The sequence below is a fragment of the Ovis aries genome, chromosome 1 (genome assembly GCF_016772045.2).
Source record: "Ovis aries strain OAR_USU_Benz2616 breed Rambouillet chromosome 1, ARS-UI_Ramb_v3.0, whole genome shotgun sequence".
Lineage (NCBI taxonomy): Eukaryota > Metazoa > Chordata > Mammalia > Artiodactyla > Bovidae > Ovis > Ovis aries.
The window spans coordinates 65,978,448-65,993,421 of NC_056054.1; the positions used below are offsets into that span (position 1 = coordinate 65,978,448).

Here is a 14,974-nt window from a genome sequence, read left to right on the forward strand (position 1 = left end):
TCCTAAGGCCCACTTGACTTCACATTCCAGGATATCTGGCTCTAGATGAGTGATCACACCATCATGATTATCCAGGTCGTGAAGACAGATCTTTTTTGTATAGTTCTTCTGTGTATTCTTGCCACCTCTTCTTAATATCTTCTGTTTCTGTTAGGTCCATACCATTTCTGTCCTTTATCGAGCCCATCCTTGCATGAAATGTTCCCTTGGTATCTCTGATTTTCTTGAAGAGATCTCTAGTCTTTCTCATTCTATATTTTTCCTCTTATTTTTTTTGCATTGATCACTGAGGAAGGCTTTCTTATCTCTCCATGCTATTCTTTGGAACTCTGCATTCAAATGTGTATATCTTTTCTTTTCTCCTTTGTTTTTAGCATCTCTTCTTTTCACAGCTATTTGTAAGGCCTCCTCAGACAACCATTTAGCCTTTTTGCATTTCTTTTCCTTGGGGATGGTCTTGATCACTGCCTCCTGTATAATGTCACGAACCTCCGTCCATAGTTCTTCAGGCACTCCGTCTATCAGATCTAATCCATTGAATCTATTTGTCACTTCCACTGTATAATTGTAAGGGATTTGATTTAGGTCATGCCTGAGTGATCTAGTGGTTTTCCCTACTTTTTTCAATTTAAATCTCAGTTTGGCAATAAGGAGTTCATGATCTGAGCCACAGTCAACTCCTGGTCTTGTTTTGCTGACTGTATAGAGCTTTTCCATCTTTGACTGCAAAAAATATAATCAGTCTGATTTTGGTGTTGACAGTCTGGTGATGTCCATGTGTAGACATGTCCATGTGTTTTTGGAAGAGGGTGTTTGCTATGACCAGCGCAGTCTCGTGGTAAAATTCTGTTATTCAGTTCAGTTCAGTTGCTCAGTCATGTCCGACTCTTTGCGACCCCATGAACCGCAGCATGCCAGGCCCCCTGTCCGTCACCAACCCCCAGAGTCCACCCAAACCCATGTCCATCGAGTTGGTGATGCCATCCAACCATCTTATCCTCTGTCATGCCCTTCTGCCCTCAATCTTTCCTAACATCAGGGTCTTTTCAAATAAATCAGCTCTTTGCATCAGGTGGCCAAAGTATTGGAGTTTCAGCTTCAACATCAGTCCTTCCAATGAACAACCAGGACTGATCTCCTTTAGGATGGATTGGTTGGATCTCCTTGCAGCCCAAGGGACTCTCAGGAGTCTTCTCCAATACCACAGTTCAAAAGCATCAATTCTTCGCCACTCAGCTTTCGTCACAGTCCAACTTTCACACCCATACATGACCACTGGAAAAACCATAGCCTTGACTAGACGGACCTTTGTTGGCAAAGTAATGTCTCTGCTTTTCAATATGCTATCTTAGGTTGATCGTAACTTTCCTTCCAAGGAGTAAGCATCTTTTAATTTCATGGCTGCAGTCACCATCTGCTATAGTTTATCTTAAATTTTTGATTATGTTGTATTTATCTCCTGTTCCTGTTCAAAAGGTATTTGAGCCATGTCACAACAGAAGATGGGAGTAAAATATGGTTACTAAAAATCCTTTTAGGAAAGGAATCAAACATGGTAACTACATATGGTTTACATCTAATATCTAATTCTAACCAGTATAGTTGCTGTGATTGAATATTAATTTTGCCTTTGAGCTTCCTGGACTATGAATTCTCTTTATCAGAAAGAGGAAAGCATGACTTCCGTAGCAGTGATAGATTTTCCTGAATTCTGAAAGAAGAATATTAAATAATTATATCCTAATCAACAAATCATTAAGAAAACAAAACAGAACCACTCTGCCAGGCGTAAACTCTGCTGTCAAATTGTTCACAGTCTTTGGAGTTGTCAGATAAGAAAAGGAATACTTGTTTAAATAAAATCCACATTATCAGAGTACACAGGAGAGAGGCATTTAATCTAAATTCTAAGAGAGGGCATAGGCAGGAAATTCTTTTCCAGGGAAAAATTATCGTAAACTTTGAGACAAAATTAAAGTTGACTAAGAAAAGAAGGGACTAGGAAGAGATAGTTGAAGGAAGAAGGAAACCATTACACCCTAAAGATGCAGCATGTGTAGTAGCTAAGCCAGAAGAGGTTGTCTTTGGCAGTTAATACCTGTAATTTGATATGATTGGAGTTTAGGGAGCAAATTGAAAAGAAGTAGGAGTTGAAGTTGCCCAAGGGTAACTGGGTAATTGTGTGTGTGTGCGCGTGTGTGTGTGGTTGCTTTTGGGTTTTGGCTTGTTTGTTTGTTTTTCTTTTGTTTTTGAAAGTGATAGTCCTTGTCTGACTCTTCCTGACTTCATGGACTGTAGCCCTCCAAGCTCCTTCATCCATGGATTTATCCAGACAGAAATACTGGAGTGGATTGCCATACCCTTCCCCAAGGGATTGTCCCAACCCAGGGATCCAACCCAGGTTTCCCACGTTGCAGGCAGATTCTTTACCATTTGAGCTATCCAGGAACCCCCTTTTGTTTTTATTAGCCTTTAAATATTAGTACCACGACTTCCAAACCCTGCCATAGAACTCTGTGGGGTGCCTCAGCAAACTCTCAGGAAGCTGCAGTATACTTTAAAAATTTCAAGGAAACATAGTGATACCATTCGTTGCATACCATGTGAGCTAACCAGAGTCTGTAAAACTTCAATATTAAGGTTATTCTACAACCCATATGTACTGGCAGAATAGGAGATCAAGGTGGGAATGTCCAATCTGATTTCAAGTTTTGAGAAATTCCAAGTTACCCGGTGGGCAGATCCTGTTAATAAGCAACTAGTTATTAAAGAATGAAATAAAAATTAATTTTTCTTTCAATGTGTATTATTTTAAACAGATACTAAGTTATTATAAGTATTGATTAAGTTATTTAGACTTACTACTTAATAAATGGAATTGTTAGGTATTTCTTTATACCCCTAGTCTATGGGGCATAAAGAAAAAATTTCCTAAGACACTTAAGTTCTGGATTAGTACCTAGTATTAAAGTACAGATTTGTGAAAGCAATTCATGTGGTATTTTCTAAGTCTATAAAGATAGAAGCAAAAATATCAGTTAGCTTAAACTTCTTCATTTAAGAATTGTTTGCCTCAGTTTACTTTACCTGAAGCTAGACTACTTTACCTGAAGCTAGACAACAGAAATTTGGGATTTTCTGTTTTTATAATAGTCCTTCGTATTTGATGACCAGTCAAAGGTGTATTTATAAAGTTTGGGAACTGAAGAAATAGATGATAGGACTTACATTCCATTATAAATAGTGACAAACCTAATAGACATTTTAGTCCAGATAGATCACTTTGTTTGTATTTAAGGCCAGTTGGTGTAGATCACCTATTTCAAGAATTTGTAAGAGCTATGATACCTAGAAATTATACTTACAGATATGAAATCTTATTTGTTCTCCTCTTTTTTGTTTTTGGTCAGAGTTTCAAAGGAGTTCTTGGCCCTAAAAGTTTAAGAACAAGTTTATACATCAACTATATACTTCATTTTTGGGCTTCCCAGGTGGCGCTTGTTAAAGAACCCTGCCTATCGATGCAGGAGACAAGAGACTCAGGTTCAGTCCCTGGGTTGGGAAGATCCCCTGAAAGAAGGCGTGGAAACTCACTCCAGTATTCTTACCTGGAGAATCTCATGGGCCAAGGAAACTAACTGGTGGGCTATGGTCCGTAGGGTCTCAGAGAGTTGGGCACAACTGAAGCGACTTGGCACACACATACTTCATTTTTTGCATAGTATGCCTGTTGGCACCAGGTAAATTCGTACCAAAGCCAAGACAAAGTCCTGGTCTTTGCATCTGTTAACTCACTATTTTGCAAAATACATGTTTTTCAGAGGTTAAGAATTAGACATAATTCTTGCACCAAGAATTTAAATAGAAATAATTTTATGGGTGTGATGAATTCTCAAAAAAATAAAAGAAAATCTTTTAATTGCTTAAATCTGTGGTTCAAAAGATGCATAAAAGGGTGAACATCTCTTCTGTATCCTTCACAAACTTAATTCCTCGTCCCAAAGGTAAAAGTTAACTTAAAAAACCAGTAGTGTTATAGTATTCGAATTTAAAATAGTGAATGATGTATCAGTACAAATAGCCAGAACATGTTTTCTTGTTTTAAATATGGATTAGATGTGCTTACCTGATTTGATTTTCATTTTAAGATGAATAATTGATACTTTGTATTCTCTTAGCTTCTATCAGTAGGATATGGTTTAGACATTTTTTTTTAGTAGTTATTTTTATGTGATGTCAACCAAATTATCAATTGGGATAGTTAGCCATGAGATACATAGAGTTCTGAAATAGTTTTCCCAAGCCCTAATGCTTTTAATTGCTTAACTAAAAAGTGGTCATAAGGATATAATTTTATTTTTGCAAATATTATTTTATTTTTAAGAGATTTCTTATAGAAGATAAAATAGAATTTTATCTTACCTATGGAATTTAATAATAATCTTTACTTATTAAGTGACTATATACTGAGCCAGGAATTTTATTTGAAATTTCACATACGATATTTTAAATTACCATGTTACCTCTGAAAACTGCCTAATATTTAGATGTTGCAGGCATTTAAACTGAGTATTTGAAAGGTTAAATAACTTGCTCAACATTCACTGGGTAGGTGCTGCTGGAATCTAATTTGGGCTTGTGGAATATCAAACATCCACTGTTTTTAAAGCCCAAAGATGCCTTTATGTGCAGATGTGTTTATTTTAATGTAAATTTGTCCGGTAGTGCTATTTAGTGATTGGGCAGAGATTTTGAAGAATTGCCTTTAGTACAGTTTTATTCTTATACTGAATATTTTACTGAGCAAATAACTTTTTCTAAACTCCCACATTTGTATGTTTTTTTTTTTTTGTAGAGCGATTCCCGAAGTCTTCCTTTTTCTGAGAATGTGAGTGCTGTTCAAAAATTAGACTTTTCAGATACAATGGTGCAACAGAAATTGGATGATATCAAGGATCGAATTAAGAGAGAAATAAGGAAAGAACTGAAAATCAAAGAAGGAGCTGAAAATCTGAGAAAAGTCACAACAGATAAAAAAAGTTTGGCTTATGTGGACAACATTTTGAAAAAATCAAATAAAAAATTAGAAGAATTACATCACAAGCTACAGGAACTAAATGCACATATTGTTGTATCAGATCCAGAAGATGTTACAGGTATTTTATTTGATGTTTATATAGTGTACTAACAAGAATGTATTATTTTACAAATAGTAAGATTTTTGCCATATATAGTCTTTAGCCTTAACGAAAGTACAGGGGCTATATTTTCTCCTACAGTTAAGGTCTTATTTATATTTTATTCAGAAGTGCATTGAGTTGATGGATGTGAAGATTAAAATATTTACTTAGAGATGAGTAATTCTGCTGTCTATTCTCTTACTCTCTGTCACTAAGACATTACTTATTTTCCATATTTGTGTTTTGTATTGGATCAACCACATGCTCTTACCTGATTCATTCTTGTGATCAGCAGCACGAGTTTGCCAGATGACTTTTTAAAGTTGAAAATGCACTGTATGACCAAGGGATATTTTTATTTTTTTGCAAATGTCGTTGTTCAAACCTGTGACCTCTGTTCTTTGTGCTCTAAGTGACTGAATTAACACCTTACACTACCAGGCGTTTTGTTTAAAAAAGAAGAGAAACATTTAAAAAGCCAAGCATTATTTTTTTTCCTTCAGTATAGAAAATGAAAGGAAAATACAACCTATAAGTCCAGCTTAAGATCATAATTTCTAAACAATAGAATTAACAGATGTTCATGTTGGAAATTTTTCAAATGGTACAGAAAGTAAAAATAGAAAAATGACCTCTATCCAGTCTAGGCCCTCTCCCTAAAGGTAGTATTGCTTTTTTGTTGTATATCCTTACAGAAAGAAAAGTCTGTATTTGTATCACTGTTCATCCATTTATATTTATACATTCTTTCTAAACCTTTTTACTTAACAAATCATATAAGACACATTTGATCTAATAGTTTTGTCTTTGCAAAGAAAATATTGTAAACTAGTAATTTAATGTCTACAATCCTTAGTTTATTTATTTGCAAAGACAAAGAGTGGTATATGTAGAATGATGTATCTAGCACCATAGAAATTTTAGAAGAACCTGTGTGATTAGCTAAGAAAAAATGATATAAGTAAAATTAAAGTGAAGGAAGTAGATAAATTTGATTAAGATCCATAAATTGCCAGTCTTAAATGTTGTACTTCTGATATTCCATGTACTTGATAGAACTTGTTTTAATACATTCCTTTCAACATCTGGGACTTACCTTAGGGGTTTCATTTGGAGATTCAATGTAGAGATTTTAATCATGTAAGAATAATTAAATCTTAAAAGTGAAAGAAATCATAAACCAGTCTTCTTATTTTAGAGCTGAAATAATCCCAAAGATGTAAATTAATTTGCCCAGAATTACAAAACTAGCTAAAGAACTCTTCAGTCTAGTATTTTTTTATCCACATGTTCAATAATTACATTATAAATGGAAATTTGTATTATGAAATGCTTTTTTTAGCAATATCATATAAACTTGGAAATAGCCTGTTCTGCTGGAACTCTGCCGAGCTCTACATTCTTTGCCCATTACTTCTTTAGGAGAGTTCTAAAATAAGAAACTGTGCTGGAGCTTTAAACTCCATTTAGAGAAAACATTTTGCTAATCACGGAATACCAATAACTCCCTTCTAATTGGAATATAAAAGTGTTTTTGTTACACAGAGATAGCCCATTTGGTTTCCCAAGTCATTTTTAAAACAACTTTACTGAAGTATATAAATTACTTCTGATAAAACGCACATATTTTAAGAATATGATTTGATGTGTTTTAACAAATGTCTATATCCAGGTAACCATCACTACAGCTAGGGATCCTGACCATCACTTCAGTGGTTCTCATATAGTATACATAATAGTCCCCGTCGGGTCTCTGATTCCCATCCCAGGGTTTAGGTAACCACTGGTTTGCCTACTATCACTTTAGATTAGACTTGTCTTTCCTAGAGTTTCATATGAAGAAATGACCTTATAGACCTTCTGTCAGATTTCTATTCTACCTCAACACTCAATTTGGATATTGCTGAACCCTTCCTTGACTTTCTCTTATTATTTATTCTCTACTCTGCTTTGTCCACTCATTGTTGTATTATGTTGTATTACAATTTATTTCTGCACATTTTAATAGTACTTACTAAACTGTATGATCCTTGAGGACAGGACCATTGTTTTTATTCAGATATTTTCAAGGTTTATCATAAAAGAGTGGAACATAGTAGGTGTTTAGTTGTGAATATTATATCTCAAAAAAATCCCAGTAAATAACAATCTTATATTAGTTTTTATAGTTACAATGATACCAAACCATAATTTATCATGGTATTTTATTTAATAACTTGGGGAATAAAACCATAAATAAAGTTTTAGGATAAATATTTCCAGAAACTTTCTTTGCTGTTCATTTGACTTATCAGATAATTACAGGGCAGATGTTCTATGAAACATTTCTACTGTTACTTCTTAATGCTTAAGTTTGTTGCAGTGAACTTGACAAGTTGGTTAAAATTTGAATGTATTAAAAAAATAGTTCTCTTTGCAAATGCCATATGCACACATCTTGGTGATGTTTTTTTTTTTTTTTTTGCTTTGTTTTGTTTTCATTTTCTCTTTTACTTGACTGCATTAAAATCAACAAAAGCACAGAGGATTAAGGTAGTTGATCATTAATTTTACGTCAGATTGCCATGGAATTTTATGTTTTACATCATATACTAAAGTGGACAAAATCATTTAACTTGATTAGATCTGCCATAAAGAGCGAAGGACCTGGTGTTTGCTTTCAGTTCTCTAAAGTATGTGGATTAATAAGTATGTGCAGAAGTATTTGGCTAATTCCTGTTGACTTGAGGGTATGTGAGCAGAATGAATGATTCAAGGAGAGAAGGATAGAATATAAATTTGCATTGTATATATGATTGCCATGTAAGCAGTTAGGAGACCTGCTTTTAACTCACTTCTGCAACAATTAACTCCTTTAGCCATTAGTTTCTAATTTGTAAAATAAAGACATTTATCAGATAAAGTTTAAGACGTTAGCCATAAAAGTCTCTGAAATATTGCTTATTATAATGTGAAAATGATCATTTGAAACTGTTAATGTCTAAAATATATGTGTTTGTTTATTCTTGAGTAGCCAAAAGTGCATTTTTTTTATGTTCTCTTCATGTTTATGGTACTATAAACTTCCTATTCACCTTCCATAATACTTATAGGATAGTCTCATGGAGTATTGTTATTATTCCCACTTGGAAATTAGAAATGTATTGTAAAATGAGGCTGACTGTACTTTGTGAAAAAAGCTTTGGATCTCTGTAAAGTGGATTTGTAATCTAGGTCATAGTTGATAACTATAACTCTAAATATTTAAGAAAGAACTGATTTTCTGAATCTTTGGAATCTTGTACGTTATCCCTAAAGAAGAGGACAAGAATATTTCTCATATTTTATTAGGTATAACTAATGATTTGTATAGTTTAAATCCCTCTGTTTTTACCTTATTTCCTTCTCTTGCCCTCTTCCCATTTCCATTTTCTCCTACCCCAACAAGCTTAGATTGATTTTTTGCCATTTGAGGTGGGGAATATTTTCTTTAATATGTAGAATATTCAGAAAGGAAGTATTGATTTAGTATAGAACTAATAGTGTTGGAATTTTGTGTGTGGTTTTGTTTGTTTGTTTTGGCCAAAGTGCATAGCATGTATTATCTTAGTTCCCCAACCAGGGATTGAACCCATGGCCTCTGCAGTGGAAGCACAGAGTCCTAACTATCGGACTGTCAGGAAATTCTCTGGAATTTTTTGGAATTAACTTTGGAAACTTCTCAGTTTCTGAGCTGTATCTGTATCAAGGGAGCCAACTTAGTAACTAGAATGTAGTTTATGAAGTCTTTCTCAAATGAGTACAAGTGAGAATTTAAATTTCTTTTTTATAATTGGCCTATCCACCTAAATGTAGCATAGAAATTATAGTTGACTTTTATGTTTATGAAAATGTGTAGCTTGATTTATTATGCTATTTCTACATAATCCTTATTTCTGATTGAATTTCTCATTTTGAGGTAAGCATATGTTGAATTAAGTTGTGAACTCCTAAGGAAAGGATTGCCATTAGGTTGGTAACTATAATCATTAATTAACAAGTCACTTTTAATGCCTCTGGGTTTATTTTCTTGTCTTTAAAATCATGAAATTAGTTGATTCATAGACATCTAATATGTGAATTCTTGATGATATATTTTTTAAAGTTAATACACAGTAAAACGGATTCTTCCTGAGTGCCTCATTCAATGAATTTTGATACACAGATAGGTTCATCTAAATACCTCCACAATCAGGAGAAAGGGCAGTAGTATCCCTTTGTAGTCACACCCTCTTCCTACTCCATATCCCCTGGCAACCACTGATCTGTCCTCTGTCACTTACAGTTTGCTTTTCAAGAATATCATATAAATGCAGCCATAAAGTTTATAACCTTTTAAGTCTGACTTCTTTCACTCAGCATATTTCTGTGTGAGATTCATCTAGATTACTGTGTTTAGCAACAGTTTATTCTTTTTTACTGCTGAGTAGTAGTCCATCATATAGATGCACCACAGTTTATTTATCCATTCTTCTACCAGGAACTTTAGCGTTCTTTTAAATTTTTTGGCAGTTATCAGTAAAGCTACTATAACTGACCATTAACAGGTTTTTGTTTGAACATGTTTTCAGTCCACCTTGGTAAAAACTTAGGTGTGTGACTGCTAAATCATATGTTAATATGTTTGATAATATAAGAAACTGCCAAAGTGGTTGTATTATTTTTCCAGAGTGTCTATATTATTTTTCATTCTCACCAGCAATATATGAGAGTTCCAATTGTTCCACATCCTCTCCAGCACTTGGTATTGTTAATGTATTATTTTAAGCCATCTAACTGGTATGTAGTCATTGACCATATATATTATAGTAATTAGGAGAGGAAAGAAGAAAAAATGGCACCATCTTAAGCAGAATTTATGAAAGAATTGTGCATGCTGTAGGTACAGAATGTAGGCCTTTTCTACCAAGAGTTAGGCAATAAGCAGTTTTTGAACATTAAGGTGTCATGTAACAGATGAATGCAGTTATGAAATTTTAATGCCTAAGTTGCTTATTTTAAACAAAAAAAATTACAGCCCACAATCTTGTTTCTTTTTTTCTTAATCTCAAGATCATCAACTAAGTTTTGTTTATTTCATATCTGTATCACCTAACATCATGCCTGAGAGTAAGCAGATCCTCATTACCTGCTTGTTGAATAATCAAAATGAGTTATCTTTTAAGTCTGTATATTAAAAAGCAGTCTTTGAGCTGCAGATTGATCAAAGACTGTCAAACTCAGCTTTGTGCTTCTCCCTGAATCTTAAGTTGCATTGGATTTGTTGCTAAAAAAGCTCCATTTTCCCATCTCCGATGTGAGTTGGCCAGGGTGTAGTCTAGATGTTTCTGCCACATGCCAGATCACCCTTAGAGCTCAGAAGGTTTTATAGCTACCGAGTGGTTCTATCCAGCTTCCCTGGTGGTTCAGCCAGTAAAGAATCCACCTGCAATGCGGGAGATCTGGGTTTGATCCCTGGGCTGGGAAGAGTCCCTGGAGAAGGGCATAGCAACCAACTCCAATATTCTTGACTGGAGAATCCCCATGGACAGAGGAGCCTGGCAGGCTACAGTCCATGTGATAGCAGAGAGTCTGACATGACTAAACACAGCACAGGACAGTGGTTCTGTCATTTCTTAGAGATGTTTTCCCTATGTTTTGACTCCAAGCTTCAGTCGTCAGTTTTGTTTTCACAGTTGGAGCTCAGTTTCTGGCTTTTATAAATTAGCTCTGGGCCTTCTCGGTACTTCATTCCTTTTTAGTGCTGAATGGTATTCCATTATATGAATATACTATGTTTTCCTTAGTTATTCACCAGTTGATGAGACATCTGGGTTGTTTCCATAGTTGACCTTTTATTATGATGATGATGATGATGATGATGATGATGATGATACTGCTGATACGAACATTCACATAAAACTTTTATATAAACTTATCTTTATGTAGGTATTTAACTTTTCTAGAGCATTTTATTTCTTCATGTGGATTTAAGTTACCGGCTGGTGCCATTTCTTCTCAATCTGAAAAACTTTTAATATTTCTTGTAAGAAAGATCAGATAGCAATAAATCCCCGCTATCTTTGTTTAAGTGGAAATTATTTCACCTTCCTTTTTGAAGGATAGTTTTGCTGGATATAGAATTGTTGGTTACCGGTTTTTGCATCTAGGACTTTGACTTTGTCATCCCACTTCTGGTGGTCCTGTATCCTTTCATATGAGGAGTCTGGTGTTGATAGTTATTGCTCTGTATGTAGCGAGTCTTTTTCCTCTTGCTGCTTTCAAGATTTTCCTCTTTGTTTTCAGTTTTTAATGCTTTGACTACGATGAGCTTAGGTGTGAATTTCTTTGTATTTATCTGGGGCTTCTTAGGTGTGTGGATTAATGGTTTTCATCAAATTATGAAACTTTCTGGCTTTCATACATTTTTTTCTCCTTTTTCTGTTGCTGGTATTTCTGCTTAATTAAAAAGCATCACTACAAACAAAGCTAGTGGAGGTGATGGAAGTCCAGTTGAGCTATTTCAAATCCTGAAAGATGATGAGCTGAAAGTGCTGCACTCAGTATGCCAGCAAATTTGGAAAACTGAGCAGTGGCTTCAGGACTGGAAAACGTCAGTTTTCATTCCAATCCCAAAGAAGGGAAATGCCAAAGAATGCTCAAACTACCGCACAATTGCACTCATCTCACACACTAGTAATGTAATGGTTAAAATTCTTCAAGCCAGGCTTCAGCGATATGTGAACCGTGAACTTCCAGATGTTCAAGCTGGTTTTAGAAAAGGCAGAGGAACCAAAGATCAAATTGCCAACGTCCGCTGGATAACGGAAAAAGCAAGAGAGTTCCAGAAAACATCTATTTCTGCTTTCTTGACTATGCCAAAGCCTTTGACTGTGTGGATCACAATAAACTGTGGAAAATTCTGAACGAGATGGGCATACCAGACCACCTGACCTGCTTCTTGAGAAACCTCTATGCAGGTCAGGAAGCAACAGTTAGAACTGGACATGGAACAACAGACTGGCTCCAAATAGGAAAAGGAGTACATCAAGGCTGTATATTGTCACCCTGCTTATTTAACTTATATGCAGAGTACATCATGAGAAACCCTGGGCTGGAAGAAGCACAAGCTGGAATCAAGACTGTCAAGAGAAATATCAATAACCTCAGATATGCAGATGACACCACCCTTATGGCAGAAAGTGAAGAGGAGCTAAAAAGCCTCTTCATGAAAGTGAAAGAGGAGAGTAAAAAAGTTGGCTTAAAGCTCAGCATTCAGAAAACAAAGATCATGGCATCTGGTCCCATCACTTCATGGGAAATAGATGGGGAAACAGTGGAAACAGTGTCAGACTTTATTTTATGGGCTCCAGATTCACTGCAGATGGTGATTGCAGCCATAAATTTAAAAGACGCTTACTCCTTGGAAGGAAATTTATGACCAACCTAGATAGCACATTCAAAAGCAGAGACATTACTTTGCCAACAAAGGTTCGTCTAGTCAAGGCTGTGGTTTTTCCTGTGGTCATGTGTGGATGTGAGAGTTGGACTATAAAGAAAGCTGAGCACCAAAGAATTGATGCTTTTGAACTGTGGTGTTGGAGAAGACTCTTGAGAGTCCCTTGGACTGCAGGGAGATCCAGCCAGTCCATTTTAAGGGAGCTCAGTCCTGGGTGTTTATTGGAAGGACTGATGCTAAAGCTGAAACTCCAATAGTTTGGCTATCTCTTGTGAAGAGTTGACTCATTAGAAAAAGACTCTGATGCTGGGAGGGATTGAGGGCAGGAGGAGAACGAGATGACAGAGGATGAGATGGCTGGTAAGGCATCACTGACTCCATGGACATGAGTTTGAGTGAACTCCAGGAGTAGTTAGTGATGGACAGGGAGGCCTGGTGTGCTGCGATTCATCGGGTTGCAAAGAGTCGGGCATGACTAAGCGACTGAACTGAACTGAAAAAATATAATATTCTTATCTTACTTTTATACTTAAGCTTGGTTTGTTGGGGTTTTTCCCTGTGACAGTATAGCATAGTCACAGACAGTGATGGGTTAGATGTTACGGTCGAATGCTTTGAGTCAGATAATCTTATATCCTTTGCTGGTAGGAATGCAAAAACAGTACAGTCACTTGGGAAGACAGGTTTGTTTGTTTTTTAATTGGAGTATTGTTGCTTTACACTGCTGTGTCATTTTCTGCTATACAGCAAACTAAATCAGCCATACATATATACTCCTTTTTTTGGATTTCTCTTCTAATTAGGTCATCACAGAACACCAAGTAGAGTTCCCTGTGCTATACAGTAGGTTCTCATTACTTACATATTTTATACACAGTAATGTGTACGTGTCAATCCCAATTTCCCAATGCATAACACTCCCCCACTTCCCCTTCTTATCCGTTAATTTTTTTTATACATCTGTGTCTTTGTTTCTGCTTTGCAAATAAGATTCCACACATATGTGTTAACATTAGTTTTCTTTCTGACTTACTTCACTCTGTATGACAGTCTGAGGTTCCATGTACATCTCTGCAAGTGACACAGTCTTTTCTCTTTAAATGGCCGAGTAATATTCTATTGTATGTATGTACCACATCTTGTTTCTCCGTTCCTCTGTTGATGGACATTTAGGTTACTTCCATGTCCTGGCTGTTGTAAATAGTACTTCAGTGAGCACTGGGGTTCATGTATCTTTTGGAATTATAGTTTTCTCTGGGTATATGCCCAGGAGTGGGATTGCTAGATCATGTGGTTCCTCTTGTTTTTAGTTTTTGAGGACTTTCCATACTGTTCTCCAGAGTGGCTGTATCAGTTTACATTCCCACCAATAGTGTAAAGGGTTCCTCCTCTCCATACTCTCTCCAGCATTTATTGTTTGTAGATTTTTTTAATGATGGCCATTCTGACCAGTGTCAGGTGATATACCTCATTGTAGTTTTGATTTCCATTTCTCTGATAATGAATGATGTTGAGCATCTTTTCATGTGTTAGCCATCTGTATCTTTGTCTTCTTTGGAGAAATGTCTAGCTCTTCCGCCCATTTTTTGATTGGGTTGTTTGATTTTTGGAAATTGACCTGCATGAGCTGCTTGTATATTTTGGAGATCAGTCCTTTGTCAGTTGCTTTGTTTGCATCTATTTTCTTCCATTCTGAGGGTTATCTTTTCTTCTTATTTATGGCTTCCTTTGCTGTGCTCAAAATTCTCCAAGCCAGGCAACAACAGTACATGAACCGTGAACTTCCAGATGTTCAAGCTGGTTTTAGAAAAGGCAGAGGAACCAGAGATAAAATTGCCAGCATCCGTTGGATCATTGAAAAAGCAAGAGAGTTCCAGAAATAGGCTTTATTGACTATGCCAAAGCCTTTGACTGTTTGGATCACCACAAACTGTGGAAAATTCTGAAAGAGATGGGAATACCAGACCACCTAACCTGCCTCTTGAGAAATCTGAATGCAGTTCAGGAAGCAACAGTTAGAACTGGACATGGAACAACAGACTGGTTCCAAATAGGAAAAGGAGTGTGTCAAGGCTGTATATTGTCACCCTGCTTATTTAACTTATATGCAGAGTACATCATGAGAAACGCTGGGCTGGAAGAAGCACAATCTGGAATCAAGATTGCCGGGAGAAATATCAATAACCTCAGATATGCAGATGACACCACCCTTATGGCAGAAAGAAGAACTAAAGAGTCTCTTGATGAAAGTGAAAGAGGAGAGTGAAAAGTTGGCTTAAAGGTCAACATTCAGAAAACTAAGATCATGGCATCTGGTCTGATCACTTCATGGAAAGTA

At 35.9% G+C, this 14,974-nt stretch overlaps 1 protein-coding gene across 2 annotated transcripts in view; it reads left to right on the plus strand.

Moving 5' to 3' along the window:
• Window positions 1-14,974, plus strand: part of PKN2 (protein kinase N2) — a 141,874-nt gene that overhangs the window by 44,231 nt on the left and 82,669 nt on the right. For both annotated transcript variants that reach the window (XM_012175410.4, XM_042250738.1), the window contains exon 2: window positions 4,856-5,156. In XM_012175410.4, the coding sequence (XP_012030800.1) occupies window positions 4,856-5,156 (301 nt within the window). The remainder of the gene's footprint in view (window positions 1-4,855; window positions 5,157-14,974) is intronic.